The sequence below is a fragment of the Pinus tabuliformis genome, chromosome 3_1 (genome assembly GCF_031772625.1).
Source record: "Pinus tabuliformis cultivar Carrire ecotype Pingquan chromosome 3_1, CPIR1, whole genome shotgun sequence".
NCBI classification, from domain to species: domain Eukaryota; kingdom Viridiplantae; phylum Streptophyta; class Pinopsida; order Pinales; family Pinaceae; genus Pinus; species Pinus tabuliformis.
The window spans coordinates 704,864,171-704,883,122 of record NC_142301.1 but is presented as its reverse complement, the minus strand read 5'-3'; the positions used below and the strand labels follow the sequence as shown (position 1 = coordinate 704,883,122).

General features: G+C 37.8%; 1 protein-coding gene across 1 annotated transcript in view; it reads left to right on the top strand.

Moving 5' to 3' along the window:
- LOC149189114 (mitogen-activated protein kinase 6-like) overlaps window positions 1-18,395 on the top strand; it is a 139,478-nt gene extending 121,083 nt beyond the window's left edge. Inside the window, exons 3-6 of the mRNA XM_089411763.1 lie at window positions 14,336-14,473; window positions 17,118-17,450; window positions 17,610-17,793; window positions 17,960-18,395. Coding sequence (XP_089267889.1) covers window positions 14,336-14,473; window positions 17,118-17,450; window positions 17,610-17,793; window positions 17,960-18,132 — 828 coding nt within the window. The 3' untranslated portion in view covers window positions 18,133-18,395. The remainder of the gene's footprint in view (window positions 1-14,335; window positions 14,474-17,117; window positions 17,451-17,609; window positions 17,794-17,959) is intronic.
- Window positions 18,396-18,952: the final 557 nt, after the last annotated feature.

Here is an 18,952-nt window from a genome sequence, read left to right as displayed (position 1 = left end):
GAGCCTTATTGCTCCTCGTTGTACCATATCCCGGATAAAGTGTTATCTGATATCAATGTGCTTGGAGTAGTTGTGGAACACGAGATTCTCTGAAAGGTGAATCCCACTCTGGTTGTTGCAATAGATCACAATGGTATCTAGCACATGCTCAAATAGCTCACTGAAGAGCTTTCCCAACCAGACAACTTCACAAGCAGCCATACTAGCAGCTATATATTTGGCATTAGCGGTGCTTAAAGCAACCGATTTTTGCTTCCTGCTCATCCATGAAATTGAAGCAAACCCCAATGAGAAGCAACATCCTGACATGCTCTTTCTATCCACCACACTACCAGCCCAGTCAGCATCAGAATATCCATGTAGCCTCAAATTCTCGACAGTGTATCTCAGCCCATAGTTGATTGTGCCATGGAGATATCTCAAGAGATTCTTAGCAGCAATCCAATGTATGTGATGAGGCTCAACCATAAATTGACTCAAAGTATTCACAATGAAGCATATGTCCGGTTGAGAGTTTACCAAGAACATTAGGGCCCCCACAAGTTGTCGATACTCGGAAGGGTTTTCCAATTTGGGCCCAGCAACACTTCCACATAGCTTCTTGAAGTTGAGTTCCATCGAAGTAGACATAGACTTGCAATTGACCATCCCACATCTCTCTAGCAGCTTCACAATGTATTTTCCTTGAGAAAGGAAAATATCACCTGACTTTTGCTAGACCTCCAAGCCTAGGAAGTAATGCATCAGACCTAGGTCCTTCATCTTGAACTCGGAAGTCAACTCTCTCTTGCATTGATAAATGAGAGGGTTTGCACATGTTAGAAAGAGATCATCAACATAAAGGACCAAAATAAGAGGCATGTCCTTTTCAACCTTGAAGTATAGGTTAGGATTAGCATAGCTCCTCGTAAATCCCAGCTTCACGAGATAACTGTCAATCCTTTCGTACCAAGCCCTAGGGGCTTGCTTCAACCCATAGAGAGATTTCTTCAACCTGCATACATGTGTCCTTCGATCTTGTACTTCAAACCCCTGAGGTTGTTCCAAGTAGACTTCCTCCTTAAGCGAGCCATGCAAGAAAGCAGTCTTGACATCCATTTGATGTAGGCTCCATCCTTGGTTGGTAGCGAGAGCAATAATAGATTGGATAGTGGTATATCAGGCAACCGGTCCAAATATCTCGTTATTGTCCACTCCTTCCTCTTGAGAACCACGTGCAACGAATTTGGCTGTAAATTTTTTAGCACTCCCATAAGCTCCATGTTTGATTTTTAATGCCATTTTGAGGTGACAATAGACTTGTCCTTGGGTCTAGGCACCACGTCCCAAACATCATTCTTCATGATAGATTCATATTTCTCATTCATCGCATTCTTCCATACTTGGTGTTTTACAGCTTCTTCGAATGTGCATGGTTCAGCTTGAATGATAGTACTCATGGCAGCCAAGTACCCTTGATACCTGTTCGGCTTCTTACTTTCACGAAATGTCCCTCTTGGAGCAGTATATCTTTTAGCATCTTCGAGAGTATCTTTGAGCCATAGTGGTCTCTTCGTAGAGGAAGAGGGATCATCAAGAGGTGGATCAATAGGATCCATCAGACCATCAACATTGAGCATAGGCTCATCTATCTGATGTTCATCCTGTTTTTCGGCAGCAACATAATCGTCCTTCCTTAAGATAGGGAGATCTCTGGCTTTCCCAAGGGCAGTGTCTTCATCAAAGGTGACATCATGACTTACTTCCACATCTCTTTGACCAGGCACATAGATTCTATATGCCTTTGAATTTTCACTGTAGCCAACGAATATTCCTTTCTTCCCAAAAGCTTCTAGCTTATTCCTCTTCTCTTTAGGCACATGAAAATATACTGAACAACCAAAGATTCTAAAATGAGAAACATCAGGTTTCTTACCAGTGAAGACTTCCTCGGGTGTCTTGAAATCCAATGCTTGATGCGGGCTCCTATTTTGAACATATACAATAGTGTTGGTAGCTTCTCCCCATAAGAACTTTGGTAGGCCTTGATCATGGAGCATGGCACGAGTGGCTTCCATGATTGTTCGATTCTTCCTTTCAACAACGCCATTCTGCTTAGGAGTGTATGGGACAATTGTCTCCCTCTTAATGCCAGCCTCTCTGCAAAAGTCATTGAATTCATTTGATTCATATTCGGTTCCATTGTCGGTCCTCAATATCTTGATCTTCTTCCCTGTTTGATTTTCCACCAATGCTTTGAAAGAACAGAACCATTTGAACACTTCATCCTTCCTTTTCAAGAAATAGATCCATGTTTTGCGAGAGTAGTCATCCACAAAGATTGCATAATATAAGTATCCTCCCAATGATGTTACAGGTAACATACTAGACAGGTCAGAATGGACCAATTGAAGAATATCGGTTGTGTTGCTCTCACTAGAAGGGAATGGTCCCTTTGTATGTTTCCCAGCTGCACAACCCTGACAAACACCTTCATGGTTCATGTTAAACTCGGGCATACCTGTGACCATCTTCCTTACCCCAGGTAAGGCTTTGTAATGTAGGTGGGCAAATCTTCGGTGCCATAATTCACATTGTAGAGAAGTATCACTCGCCAAAGCTCCCAAAGGACTTCCTCCAACTTGATAGAGACCATCAACCCTAAATCCAAGAGTAAATGCATATTTAGGGTTTCTTTGCCAAATATGTACCTTTCCATCAACAAATGCTACCTTGAAGCCTTTATCTTCCATCGCTCAAATAGACACCACGTTCATCTTCAAATCGGGCACATACAACACTTCTCGGAGATGTATGGTTTGACCTTGATTCAAGTGAAGAGTGACAGTACCTATCCCTTTCACGGGGTAGGTGGCATTATCTCCAAGTATGAGCTTTAGATTAGTCTTGTTTTCAACCAAATTTGAGAGGGCCTCTTTGTATTTGGTGAAGTGCCTTGAGACTCCACTATCAATCAGCCAATGGTTTAATGTATCTGGAGGAGAGGCACTAGATAGAGCAGAAATAAGATAAAACTCATCTTGTTTTTCTACAACATTACTTTCATCATACCTGGCATTTCTTGTCCTCTTGGGAGGTCGACCATTTCCATTGAGCAGCGGGAGCATTCCTCTTTCCTTTTTTGTTGACCAGGTTGTTCCTTTGAAATCCATTGCCTTTGAAATTGTTGTGGTTGTTGTTGTCATCATCCCTTGGAGTATTCTTCTTGTGAGGACACTCTCTAGCATAATGGTTGAACTTGTTGCAATTGTAGCACCTTCCTTTTCTTCCTTCCTTGAATCCCTTCTTGAATCCTTGACCCTGTCTCCTTGGACTAACATTATTCTTCCTTTTTGCATGAGTGGAGAAGGTTGTAGGTTCATTTCCATTTGAGAGCTTGTCTCTCTCCATCATCCTAGTCTCCTCTTGAGTGCATCTAGCCAATTCATCAAGACCAGGGATCTTGTCCTTGTTGAGAATAGTGGAGACAAATACATCCCAAGGTCTTGAAATACCTTCAAGTGTAATGAGAGTGAGCTCCCCCATCAGCAATAACTTCTCCAATAGATAGTAGATCATTCTTGATTTGAGTTATTCTCATGAAGTAGGATTGGATAGACTCCCCTTTATCCATCTTGATGTCCTTCAACTTGTTTTTGAGAAAGAGGATTTGATTTGCATTGTTTACTTTGAACATCCCAACTAGCTTATCATACATCTCCTTAGATGTTTCCAAATAAAAAATGTAAGCAACCAAATGCTTTTGAATGGAGTCAATGATAATTTTCTTAGCTTTGACCTCACCTTTTCTATACTTTGTCTTAACATCAACCAATGCATTTGAAGGAGGCTCCACCACTTTTCCCTACACATAGTCCATTGCATCATGCTCTTCCAAAGTCAAGTCCAAAGTCATTTTCCATGCATGATAGTCAGATTTGTCATTGAGCTTATCCTCAGTCTTGAAGTAAGATGTAGAAGCCATTGAGGCTTGTCCTTGTCCAATAGATCTCTCTTAGTGATTGCTTTTCTCTCTCTTGCTTGGGCTTTGTCTTCACTTGGGCTCTGATACCATGTTAATTTTAGTTAACAATGGTATGTTCTATGCTTAGCACAATTACTTCAATGTCCTTTTAGCAGCCCAATGACAATTTCCAATTTAGTTTTCCATTAGCAATCACATTAACCATAAATCACATTGACAGTAACTATAGATAGAACATGAATAACAAAATGCAGAAGACAAGCCAAGACAAGAGAACACCAGATTTGGCGAATGCCAGGGAAAAACCCCAAGATGGGGAAAACCCTTTGATCAATTCTTCTTATTATTATATCAAATGTTCAACAAAGAGAGAGAGAGAGTACAATAAAGTCAAAATTGACTTGCCAAATGATAGTCAAAACAACCTTGTCAAATCTGCAGTCAACAACAGTCAAACTCTTCCCTAACTAGAAAGTCAACATTGGTCAACGCAGCAACAAACAGTCCTTTATGCAGCTTGGTCAAACCCAGTCAAACTCAGCCTTCTTTGCTGGTCAAAGTCAGCCCAAAACAGTCATGAAAATAATGGTCAAACTCTGTGGTTAGGCTTGTGGTCAACCTTGCGATTGGTCTGTTGTCAAAGTCAACAAAATGCCTCTGTTCCTGTGCCAATAAATGCGGCCTACCAAAAACGAAATTCTAACCCAAAAATTGCAGTAAAATGTGGTCAAAACACCCATGGTTAACACTGGTCAAACTTGCAACAGACTGAAATTTTGGCCCTGAATTCATCCTGCAATTCGTCCTTCTCTTGCCACGTGTGAGGAAAAGATATGCCCAATAAGCTATACAAACCAATTAGATGAGGAGAGAGAAGAATGTGTGAGATGAGATGATGCCAAATGAGGTTGGAGGTCTCTCTTATTTATACAAATTGTTGAGGGTGAAGTGACATGTCTCTTGGGCTTCATGAGCCTACATGATGATGTGGCCGACCTTGACAATTTGCACATGTGTGGGCATAAATTCAAAAACACATTTATGCTTATCCAAATTTGATGATCTTTAGGTTGATTTTGGTCCTCTCGAAAAGAAGAATTCAATGCAATAATCATCTCCATCAAATGAGCTATCCAAAGTGGAATTTGGCTCTAGTTGCAAATTTTAACACATATCAACAACAAAATACATAATCAATGAGGCTCTAAGTGGCCTCTAGAGTTCCAAAAACAATGCTACAAATTATTGGGCCACTGGCTAACTAAAAATCACTGATCAAACTCATCATTGATTCACCACTACTAGAGATGGGATCATCAACAAGAGCTACCTAAACATCATCTAGTTCAAAGTCTTTAGACTTGGATTGCTCAACCTTGTAATATGGTAGAAATTGAAAAAGTTTAACATGCCTAACCAACCAATACGACCAACATCAAGGTACATAAAGGGCTTTGTGCTCGTGATCAAGTGCCAATCCTATACCCTCACGCATGACAAAATAAAATGGAAACATTGCAATCCCCTAGGTCCTGAAATCTCGAAAATTTCTAGTTTTTCCATATGAAATCCAATGAAGTCAGAACCACTCTCAAACAACCTGAGTCAATTCATGGTAATGTTAGAAATTTAAGTAAAAACACCTTTACTTTAAAAATTTAACATTACTACTGATTTCCAACATTACAAGGGTAAGAGTTAGTTTTTGTTTAGGTTTAGGGTTTAGGAGGGGGAGGGTTGGTTTTATGGCTAAGTTGCACAAAATGCTAAAACGTTTCATTGTTTTCGAAACGGGTATGTTTAGAAACATCACCTCCTAAAAATGGAAACCACAGTTGAAACATCAGCCGAAATGTCATATATGTATCGATATATAAAAAAGAAAGTTATAATTAAGTGAATAACACATTATCTTGCAAGAAAAAGGGGAATAATACCCATAGATGAAAATTTAGAAGGAAAACCAAGTCTATATTAACTCTCATAGATGATTACATGATGGTCGAGTTTCAGCCAAGTTTCGGAGTTTCGGGTACGTGTACGGTTTGAAACTTCGAGTTTCTAGAAGTTTCGTGCAACATAGTTGTATGGCCAAGGGGGGATGTTTTGGAAGGAAAATAATTGTGGGTTTCCTCCAAAACCACCTAAAAAACTTCCATCGGTGGTCCCAGACTCCCCCACAAATGTGAGATGTAATCGGGCAGGTTTGTTTCGAGCCCGGTGGTCCCAGACTCCCCCACAAATGTGAGATGTAATCAGGCAGGTTTTTTTCGGGCCCAGTGGTCCCAAACTCCCCCACAAATGTGAGATCTAACCGAGCTGGTTAGGGTTGGAACCAACCGATTAGGGCTGGTGTTAATTTTTAACATGTTCTTTGCTTATGACAGTTACTTCAAAGTTCCATATAAGCCCATTTGATTTGCAATCACATAAATCGTTATTGACAGTAACTGAAGAAAGAACATAAATGAAAAATGTTGAAAACAAGCCAAGACAAGAGAACACGAGAATATGGCACAAGCCAGGGAAAAACCCCAAGATGGGGAAAACCCTTGATCAATTCTTCTTATTATTAGAATCAAATGTTCAATAGAGAGAGAGAGAGAGAGTACAATAAAAAGTCAAGAATGACTTGCCAATTTGAACATACAGATGCACAGCCCTTAGATCAATAGATGGCCCAATCACAAATGAAATTCTGAAACAGTCAAGTTGTTCTTGATGTCATACAGTTGAAGAGGCTTGGACTGCAAATCATATCATTTTTGTACTGCCTTTGTTGCTCCTGGTTAGGGCTTGTGACATACTGCAACAGCCCTTACAACCACATCCAAAACATCCTTCTGTTGCAACCTCTCTTCAAGTAAATTTTGTCCTTCCTCTAGTACAAGACTGTACTTAATTCAACCCACAAACAACCTTCATGACAACCTGCCTTCATCAAGATAGGTCTGCGGTTAACCAGGGTATATGATGATCGTCCAGTCCCTTTGTTCAACAGGATAATGCCAATGGCTAGCATGTGGTAGGATCCTTGAGGATGCGGCTCACCAAGGAGAGGGTTTTCACACCACAGACTCACACCTAAACCCTCCTTATGCCTGTGGTCGGTCTTCATGACAACTCGGATCTGTAATAGGAGATAAGAGAGCCCAAAACAGTCCTCATATAAATCCAAACTTGCCTTTTACAGACTCAGCCTCCAGCCTAAGGAACTCGGCCCATTAGGCAGCCCAAACAAGACGTCAAACTATCCCTTCCTTCTTCGCTGGAGGTATCCTTACTTCTGCGGCCATTTCAGAGAGAGTAATGAGTGATAAGTATATGACATAGTGTGATGGAGCACTTCTATATATAGTATTCGATGGGGACAAGAGACGAGTCCATTGGGCTTGATGAGCCGACATGTAGGAGAGGCCGACCATAATAATTTGTATGAGATAATTCAAAAATTCAATAACACACTTTCGCTTGACCAAATTAGACAATCTTTATATCGATTTTGGTCCTCTCGAAGAGAGGAATTCAATGCTGCAATTATCTTCCCCAGAGGAGTTGTCCAAAGTGGAATTTGGCCCTAGTTGCCAATTTTAACAACTGGTTTGTATTGGTTAGGTACCAAACCAGCCCAATGGTCCCGTACTCCCCAACAAATGTGAGATCTACTCGAGCTGGTTAGGGCCTTTTTGTACTAGTTAGGTACAAACGGCCCTCCAACTAGGTTTTTCTACCGGTTTGGTACTTGGGCCTATTTGACTAACCAGTTCAGACTGATCGGTTTTTAAAACTATGGGTACACTAGTAATACGTTGCATGCCCAGATCTGAAGATGTATAGTCAGATCTGAAGATGTATGGCCTATGCATGAAGAAAAGATAACTACAATGGTGGTACACATTGTACAGTGTGCTATATTGATTGGTCTCTAACAAATTTGCTACTTTGCTCTTCTAGATGCGTTGTTCCTTTCTTCTTCCATCTCTCTTGCTATCTTCTCATGTATGTGAGATCTCTCCCATTTTGTCCTATTTATGCTTTGAGAAAGGATAAATAAACTCCTCAATCCTAGCTGCCATGTATCTCAATTATGAGATGTATCGTTAATGTTAAATCCTAATATAAGTCACAAATGTTCTATAACTTTTAGAACATTTCATTTAGATTCTTAAGACTTGTTGCCCTCAAAACATAAAACTTTAACTTTTTCTTTTATTTTTTAACTGAAATTACAAGATAGAATTAGTGATCACCTTTCCAAGGTGGCCACCAAAGAAATGGTTTGAATCACTTCTTGCACATTCAAATTGAACCTATGCAAGAAGTTCCTCCCTAAGTTACATTTCTTATCATGTTTGACTTGGTTGTGTTGGGGTTATTTTGTTGACTCCATGGAATGAGTCAAATCAAATGCCTAGTATGTGAGTCGAATTGGTTTTGGTCAAAACCAGTTGGGCTTTTTGGGATTGAGTAGAAGTGGACGAGTTTGGTAACACTATTTATATGTGTCATTGGATCGACCTTTGTGCTATCTACGATGAGTAGTGAGTGCATATTTTTGGCATTTCATTGTTTTTGACTGCATACTTAAAAAAATATATATATATCATTAAATATACTGATGTTTTCTTTGTATCATTTTATGGAATCATGAATGGTATGGATAAATGCTTCTTGTGGAATTGTTCAATAAGATCAATGATTATGTTTATTAGTTATTAGCACTTTATGTATATTAGTTACGAGCACCTGATTTGAAATTTTGTAAGTAAAATTTTCATTGTTTAGGCTTTCACATATTTAACATTAAATGTATATAATTACCCCTTTACCCTTGGAAATCTGGGAGGTACCTTCCACCTGTTCCTTAAACTTAATCCCCTGTCCTTCATGTTGATAAAACCACTTCTAAATTCTGATAATTAACTGGTGAATATTAAGTTCTTTTAATGTTTTAGTTTGTCTTCTTTATCAAGCAATTATACATTTAGAAGTTCAACCAAGAGAGTAAATGAAGCTAGATCACAATGTACAAGAAACGAGAGACAAAGATTTACCCTGGGAAAACCCTCAAAGGGCAAAAACCCAGCAACCTTCTTCTTAAAGAAATCTTCAGATCAACAGAAGAAATCAAAGTCATATAACCTTCCACAAGTTCTAGGCTCCTTAACGTTCTGGTTCTTCAAAAAAAAACTTCCAATACTACAAGAGATTGCCCTTTGACTTGTTCAAGTAAAAACCTTCCAACCTCTTGGACAGACCTCGGATCAGCATTGATGGACAAGACTCTGCTCTCCAATAAACCTACAAAATTTTGTACTTCAGACCTCAGATCTCTGCTTGTAGCAAACTTCGGATATCTTATACAGACTTCGGATCTTCTGTGATACTTCAGAGTTCAAATCTGACAGATTTCGGATCTTTTGTGATATTTCAGACTTCGGATTTGACAGACTGCAGTTTTTTGAGAGACTTCAGGCTTTGTATTTTCTGTGATGAAGGACTCAGATTAGTACAAATCTTGTCAATAGAGAATAAACTTGTTTCTAGCCCTTGAAACCTTCCTTGTAACCTCTTTGCATGAGAGAACAGATCTCTGTGATGAGTGTGATCGAACTGCCTTCAAGGATGACAAATAGACTTCTATTTATAGTCAACTGGGGGTCCGAATGGGTGTCTCAATAGGTCAAGCCGACTCGAACAGTTCAGACTCCAGAGACCGACTAGCACTTGTGGAGGCTTCTTGAAGTTACATAACAAATGATAAATTTCTTCCTTTAATGTCATGAAGAACATGACTTATAAAATACAAGTTTTGATCAATGCAAGCATGGAGAACATGCTAGAAACAAAAATAATTATTTGTTTTCCAATTACAATGAGATTAATGATTTTATGAAGACCGACCATAGCTACATTCTCCAACACTCCCTCTTAGCTAGGGAGGTATTCATAATGACTATCTAGATATTCTCTGTTGAAAATATTTCTTTAAGAATAAGGTTACACACTTCGTAGTACCATTATCCTATGGTACTACAATATAATTAAGATCATGGTTCACCATCAAACAACTAGTCTCCATACATAGTCTAGGTGAAACTCCAAAGGCCTCATCCTAGGCCTAAGCTCACTCTAAAGAGATATGAGCAAGATACTGGGAGGAACCTACTCATATGAACTGCCTCCAAGACTATTCTTCAACCAAGGTCACAATGATAAGAGTTCTCTTCCAACAGCCAAGGTGCCAACCCAACAAACATGCTTCTTCTGGGTACTATCTAGGCTACTGCCAAGACACTAATCCAAAAGGCATGCTGATCAAGGGATCTAGGTACCATTTAGGTTATTGCCAAGGTATCAAACCAACATGCATGTAGTTCCAAGGATCTAGATACCATCTCTGCTACTTCCAAGGTATCAACCCAACAAATATTGTTTCAGGGATTTAGATACCATCTAGGTTGCTGCCAAAGTATCAACCCAACAAATATTGTTTCTGTGATCTAGATGCCATCTAAGCTACTACCAAGGTATCAACCCTACATCTTTCAGGGATCTAGGTACCATCTAGGCTACTACCAAGGTACCAACCCTACGTACCATCATACAGGCTATTCAGCCTAAGGTACAACAACTCTATGTACCATCATATAGGCTACCTAGCCTAAGGTACAACTAGTCACCATGATCTAGTTGGTGCCTCAACCTCATGGTATACAGACTAGTACAAGTTTTCCATCACCAAGGTCAAACCTCTAGGAACATCCATGTTCCAACTACATAGGGTTGGCCAAACCCTAGAGGACATTCAACTCCTCATACCACAGGGTCAAACTCTAAAGGATCCTTTACATTACAGGGTTGTCATTATCTTGGTCAAACCCTATCACAAACCTCACTCTAGGCCGAAAGGCTTACTCAACAAGTAATCTAGCCTAACAAAGGCACCCACTCTTATAGAGTGACTAGGCCAACACAGAAAGGAACCTACTCTTTTGAGTAACTGGGCCTTAAGGACCATTCTTCTTCAACTAAGAGAATGCTTGCCCTCAACAATAGTCTAGGCCATTCTTCTGGAGAATGTTTGCCCCTGTTGTTATCTCATTAATGCTCTCTCTTATTGAGAGACCTTGGCCATCAAATATAATTTTAAAGATAATACTTAAAGACTTGCCTCAAAACTTGAGAATTAAATTGCTCCCTCTGAGTCCAAAGCTTCTTTTAAATTCATGGTTCTTTCTGGATCCAAAGCTCCCTCTGAATCCATAGCCCTTTCAAGATTCAAAGCTCCCTCTAAAGCTTCCTTTGAATCCAAGACTTGTCACAGACTTTGTTTTGATATTATAACTTCTTCTAGCTCATATAGTCTTCAGTATGTACCTGCAATCCTCTCTGAGGAGATCACAAAAGAATATTTACAATCAAGCAATGGAAATAAAGCAAGAGACTAGTTTTACTGTAGATATCAATAATAGTAAAAAAAAAGAGGAAGATTGATCACTTATCTTTTATGAACAACAACAACCCCCTCTTGATCTTGTACTCCTCAATGTCATCGATTTAGACGTCATTAGGGTTTGTCTTTGTCTCAGTAACTCATCCTAGGTTTTTGTCGAAAACCCTAGGCATTCCCTTATCAAGCCTTTCTAGGTTCGCAAACCCTAGAAATCAAAACCTTTGCTGCGCACAAATGGACTTAATCTAGGGTTTTTGTCCAAAATCCTGAAATCAATTATGCATAAGCCATGATCCATATTAGGGTTTTGCTCACAAATCATAAAGTCAAAAACCAAAAATATATTTTTACACACGGGATACATTACACTGGGGTTTTGTCAAAAACCCCTAAAAATCCTAAACCTTTTCTTGTTCAATAGTATAAATCTTTGACATTGGAACCTTCTGTTTTGGCCTTCTTTGATTGTTCATTTGCAATAGCAACCTGATCTCTTTTTCTTTTCTTGTTGTCATTTAATTTCTCAGGACATTGGTTTTGACAATGGAAACATTGAATTTTTGACAAATCTTTCTTTCTTTGTTGAGAAGGATTTTTACTTGAGCCTTTGTTTTTAAAACCAAATTCCGTACTTTCTTCTTGAAGCGAGTTGCATAAGCATTAGAGATAGAATTTTCTTCTTCTTGGTTTCCTTCCAATAGTGTAAGTCTAGTTTCTTCTTGAGAGAAAGCTGTCCACAACTCTTCAAAGGATGGAGCCTCTTTCCTGCTATTTATACCAGCTGCGAAAGCATTCCAGGATCTAGGTAACCCTAAAAGTGCTGAAATTACAAGTTCTTTATCAGGGATGATTTCATCAATTGCTTGAAGTTCATCTCTTAGACGAGAGATCCTTACGAAATATGAAGACACAGTGTCATCTTTTGTCATCTTGACATTTTGAAGCTCATTCTTCAACCTTGCTACTTGACCAATATTGTTGATTGTAAACAGTTTAGAGAGAGCATCATACATCTTTGAGGTATCTATGTTGGAAATATAAGGAATTAGATTGTCTTTGATTGAATCCACAATGAGGCTCATGGAAATTATGTCATTCTCCTTAAACTTTTCTTTCCCAACACTTTAGAGAGAGCATCATACATCTTCTTTGAGGTATCTATGTTGGAAATATAAGGAATTAGATTGTCTTTGATTGAATCCACAATGAGGCTCATGGCAATTATGTCATTCTCCTTGAACTTTTCTTTCCCTTCATCATCTGATGGTTCTTTGATTTTGCCTTTCACGATATCCAAAACTTTGTTTCTTGCAAGGATAAGATCAATCCTTGTCTTCTAGGCTCTAAAATTTGAAGCTCCTTGTAACTTGTTTTCGGATATCATGTTGGATGCCATAGATATAGATCAGATTATGTGTCTTTTCAACAGAGTCTCAATCTCAAAAAGTGATCTTCTTCAGTCCCTACCTTCACTAAATCTCTGATACCATGTTGATAAAACCACTTCTAAATTCTGATAATTAACTTGTGAATATTAAGTTCTTCTTCATCAAGCAATTATACATTTAGAAGGTCAACCAAGATAGTAAATGAAGCCAGATCACAATGTACGAGAAATGAAAGACAAAGATTTATCCTGGGAAAACCCCCAAATGGAAAAAAAATCCCAGTAACTTTCTTCTTAAAGAAATCTTCGAATCAACAGAAGAAATCAAAATCATATAACATTCCACAAGTGCTAGGCTCCTCAAGGTTCTGGCTCTTCTTCTCCAAAAAAATCTTCGAATACTAAAAGAGACTGCCCTTTGACGTGAACAAGTAAAAACCTTCCAACCTCTTGGACAGACCTCGGATCAGCTCTGATGGACAAGTCTTGGGTCTCCAACAAACTTACAAAATTTTGTACTTCAGACCTCAGATCTCTGCTTGTAACAGACTTGGATTTCTTGTACAGATTTTGGATCTTCTGTGATACTTCAGACTTAGGATCTGACAGACTTCAGATCTTCTGTGATATTTCAGACTGCGGATTTCTGAGAGACTTCAGACTTTGTATCTTCTGTGATGAAGGATTCGGAATAGTACAGATCTTGTCAATAGAGAATAAACTTGTTTCTAGCCCTTGAAACCTTTCTTGTAACCTCTCCACATGAGAGAACAGATCTCTGTGATGAGTGTGATCGAACTGCCTTCAAGGATGACGAATTGTCAACTGGGCGTCCAAATGGGTGTCTCAATAGGTCAAGCCGACTTGAACAGTTCAGAGGCTGACTAGCACTTTTGGAGGCTTCTTGAAGTTACATAACAAATGATAAATTTCTTCCTCTAATGTCATGAAGAACAGGACTTACAAAATACAAGTTTTGATCAATGATAGATTTCTTCCTTTAATGCTAGAAACAAAAATAATCATTTGTTTTTCCAATTACAATGACAATAATGATTTTATGAAGACTGACCATAGCTACATTCTCCAACACTTCCATGCTTAAAACTTGGTGCAACATAGGTTAAAGGTTTAATTTCATATATATAACATGATCCTGGGGAAAACCCCTGAGCACTTCTACTTATTCTGAGGATGGTATCCCTAGTAAATCCTAGATTCTTCAAAGCACAAGGCTAGGTCAACAAGGGTCAAAGCCGTTACATAAATATACTAATTATGAGTTCCACATGTCACTTTCCTTTCTGACTTCCTTTTGCAAGATGTGTTTTGCATTGTTCTTTATAGTTTAATCCTACTTATCATAGTTATATTCATCTTCATATTTAAATAAATAAGCTTTTCCTTAGTTGAATTGGGGTGATATTTCCAAGATCTTATCCAAATTTTTGTTTATGGTAGAAACCTGTATTTTTCATCTTAATATGTCTTTAGAATGATGTTTCTGACAACCTTTTTTTTGGTACAGATCATTGCAATTAAAGATGTCATTCGTCCTCCTCAGAGAGAGAATTTTAAAGATGTTTATATTGTATATGAGCTCATGGATACGGATCTCTGCCAGATAATACACTCCAAGCAACCATTATCTGTGGATCACTGTCAGGTTTGTTACTTTTTTAATTCTTGACAGTATATTCACAATTTCGTGTCCTGGATATTTTATAGTTGGTATTTTGGTTTTAATGTTTCCTCCCATGAGGAGAATTGTTTATATGAATTTTCAGAAATTGAACATTTAATTTTAATCGTGCTTTGAAAGAGAGTGGAAAGGGTATTGAAAAAGAAATAATGCTAAGAAAATTATTCCTCCAAGCATGTGACTATTGTTCTCCTCTGCCGCGAAGTTATTTCAAATTCACATCATTGAAATATATTAATACTGCTATTTCTTTGGAGACTGCAAAAATCTATCTTTGCAACTTCTCTTCAGTTGCATATTTAATTTTTAGCTCCACATAATCCTCTCTTCGTAGGCATAAGTAAGCACATTTTATGACTTATATGTACGTGGATATAAATGATGCAAGGATTATACGATAGCTACCCCTCAATTATTCATTTTGTTCCTAGCATTAACTAGGATAATTTCAGATGTTGATGTGCTTAGCATGGTAAACATACACGCATCATGAATAGAGTCCTGGCTGTAGAGAACTTTATGGATATTGAAAATTGTTATCTCTAGGAGTGGGATAAAATATTAAACCTGGTGGTAATCTTAGTTATATTAAGATGCAAGGTATTATAATAATAAAATGACATGCAGATTGCTTTGGCAAATTTCAGTGATGAATGCACGCACTGCTTTTTATTGGAAAACAACTGAACCGTGAATATCTTTGTGCACCTCATATGAGTCATGATACGATAAACATATTCTTTAATTCAGATATTTAGAATGCTTATTTTTTTCGATAGACACATCTTTTCATTTTAAGTTTAACACTCGAGGACTAGTTGATATAAATTAAAACTTGGTTAAGAGTCTGACATTTTTCTTTAAGAATATTTCAGCTTCTTTGATCGACAATCCAGTTGAAGATTTAAGCCAATCTTGGGCTTTGTTGTAGATCAGGGTGCAAACTTCCAAAGCAAGTCAACAAGCATTTTCTTGTAATTTCTTTTTATTTATGAAGACACCTTTTACGGTTTTCAAACAAAATTTGATTACGTTTGTTATGAAATTGTTGCTTAGGAGTTGTAAACTTAGGATTCTAGATCACCAAAGTCACATAGGGAATCTCAACCATCCACAATAAGGTGAGATAATAAAATCTGCTCTAGGTTATAACCACCCTTTTTGTATTTGTCAGTTCTGTCAGTAGGCTGATAGGAAGTTTGTTACTTGTATTATTTGCAAGTTCTCAACCCATGATAATTTAAACTGAAGAACAATATTTTCTGGTTTATTGTATGAGAGTTTATTTACTATAACTAAAGAAAGTAACTTGAGTTGTATGCTATAATTGTAAATGCATATTGGTTGCAGTGTCCTGAGATATGCTTAACAATTGCTCTGGTATTTGTCACTCCGTCTTTTTTGTTGAAGAATGTAACTAGGTTCGGTCTTCATAAAATGTATTTGAGTCACAATGAAATGTATTTATCAAGAGAATGAAAGAGATATTTATTATTATTATTATTATGACTTACTAAAGCATGGGTTTCATGCTTGGGTCATCATGTTTTAGGTCAAAGTCCCCATTGAGGACTTCTAAGATTGATTCCGAGTCATTAGAGTCATTTTCCATTAAAAGAGACCCTTCTTGGGCTTTTGAATCATGTAAAAAGAATCAATATTGAGTCGAATAGGCTATTTGTCCCCTCCACGCCAAGTCAGCTTCAATCTGGGTAATTCGACCTCACCAGAAGCCTATATACACAAGCAGTTTGAATTCATTTGGAACACTCTCTCACACACAAGTTCGATATCCAAAAGAAAGAGTTGGAAAATTGTGAAGTAGGAAAAGAAGGCTAAAAGTAGTGTGAAGTTGGAGAAGAACGAAGAAAAGGTCAAGATCGAAATTTTGGGCTATCTATCTATCTCTCGTGTGGATTCCTCTAGGAGATCGAAGTCTTTCTTGTCAAGTTGAAGTTGCTGCTGCTGCTACTGCTGCCAGTTGCTGGGTCAAAGTTGTTGCTGCAAGGTCGAAGTTGTTGTTGAAGGGTTATCATCTGCAAGAAGAAAGAAAGGGCTGACTTGGTGTGGATGAAGTCTGTGTCTAGGTCAAGAGTCTTGGATTATCTTAGGAAGTTATTAAGGAAGATTTGTTGACTGGGTTTTCTCCTGGCTGTCCGCCTATATCTGGTGTCTGTGATCTTTGTGCGATTGTTTTGGTAATTGCTTGATGAACATAAAGATAAGAAAGTCACAAATAATTATCTATATAAAGAAAACCTTTCTGCCTTTCTGATTTCTATCATTTTTCAAGTTTCACCCAAAGCAAATTCAATGTACTAATGCATCTGCTCTAGCTATCATTTGTCAGCAATCCACTTTGCCTTGTGAAGCTATATTTGCTTTGAGCATTACATTTGCAGTATTTGCTTACTCTGGAGAATTATAACATATTTCTAGTGTCTCATCATCGATGTGGATAGAGCTCTTCACTGTATTACATGGGAACTTGGTAGCAAATGATCTAATAGGATGTTAGGTAAATTGTCCAGTACAATTTGTCAGTTGCATTTTTCCGTCAATAATCAACATGGATCAATGCATCCTGACATGGGCACACTTCTTGCAGTATTTTATATATCAATTATTGAGAGGGCTCAAGTATATACACTCTGCAAATATTCTGCATAGAGATCTGAAGCCCGGTAATTTGTTTCTAAACGAGGATTGTGACCTAAAAATAGGTGATTTTGGGCTTGCACGGACTACTTCAGACACAGACTCTATGACAGAATATGTTGTCACTCGCTGGTATCGAGCACCAGAACTTCTATTGAATTGTTCAGAGTACACAGCAGCCATTGATATCTGGTCGGTGGGTTGCATTTTCATGGAGATACTAAAGCGGGAGCCCTTGTTTCCTGGTAATAATTATGTCGAGCAATTAAAGCTCATCACTGAGGTAAATGCTAATTTTTCCTCTTACTTGGACAAGTCTATGATTGAAACATAACTTATTTGGCATTGATTGATAACAAAATGAGATACAGATTGAAAGAGGCTGCTCTGCCTGTCTTGGATTCTCACCTGCTAATTTGTTTTCTGTTCACTTTCTGTACAGTTTATTGGTTCACCAGATGACTCTGATCTTGGCTTTTTGCGGAGTGATAATACTAGAAGATACATCAGGCAACTCCCACAGGTCCCTAAGCAACCTTTTGCTCAGAAATTTCCTAACATGGACGAAGATGCTCTAGATTTAGTTGAAAAAATGCTTGTATTTGATCCAAGCAAGCGTATCACAGGTATCTTGTCAACATTCATAATTGGTTAGTTTTTATTATTTTCAGATTTTGTCAGATGGTTTTTAGCTTTGGTGAAGGGAAATACTTGGACGTTGAAGCTATGCTATATGGTTTTAATATTTCGTGTCAACTGACTCGGTTTTAATTATATTGTATTGCCTCTCAGTTGAAGAGGCTTTGAGTCACCGTTACTTAGCAAGTCTGCATGGCATCAATGAAGAACCCAGATGCCCTGCCCCTTTCAATTTTGATTTTGAACAGGGCACGTTCACCGAGGAACACATAAAAGAGCTGATTTGGAGGGAATCTCTTAACTTCAACCCAGACATGATGGAATAGCTGGAGTAGATGGGCTTGGTATTTATCTATTTGTAATCCTTCTTTGGTGGTTATGTTACTATGCTTATACAGTGCAAATGTTACTATGCTTATACAGTGCAATCCATCTATTGGTTTATTATCGGCCTTATGAAAGTTCGCAGATCATAGTGCAGACATGGGTGGGCTTGTTTTATTCTTATTCTTGTTTTGCTCTTATTCTTTGAAGTTTTGGTAAAGGTAAATAATCGGATGGATATGTGTACTTTGCATATCCAGACACAGATTGGAGTTGTGTATTCTAAATCTAGGCCAGCTATTGGGCCTTATGCGATTATTATTATTAAACATTAAAATGTAATAAGTAAATTTAATAATGTAAAGTACATGTCGAGGGAATTTGTAAGAAGCTTTCTGTATGGCAGGCATATCTTTATATATTTCGATGCACAGATGTTTGTTGGATATGGTGGGTGCCTTTTTTCTGGGCATTAATAACATTGCTTGGGTTTTGCACACCTCGCCCTTGGATAATAATGATGGGAACTCTGTATTGGGGACGATTGGGTTTTTCACACCTTACATTTAAATACATAATAATAATTATTGGAAATTTGCTGTTGAAAGTGGTCTGTATGGTCGAAAATTTAAGGATATTTAATATATTCGATGGTTTCAGTACTACTGTAATTTATTGTATTTATTACAATAATTTACATTTCAGTCAAATTCTTATATGAATAATTTATTTTTAGTTCTATTTATTTAATATTAAATTATAATTATAATAATAATAGTCATAATTATCATTATTTAATTTTAAGGCTATAGTTAGATATTA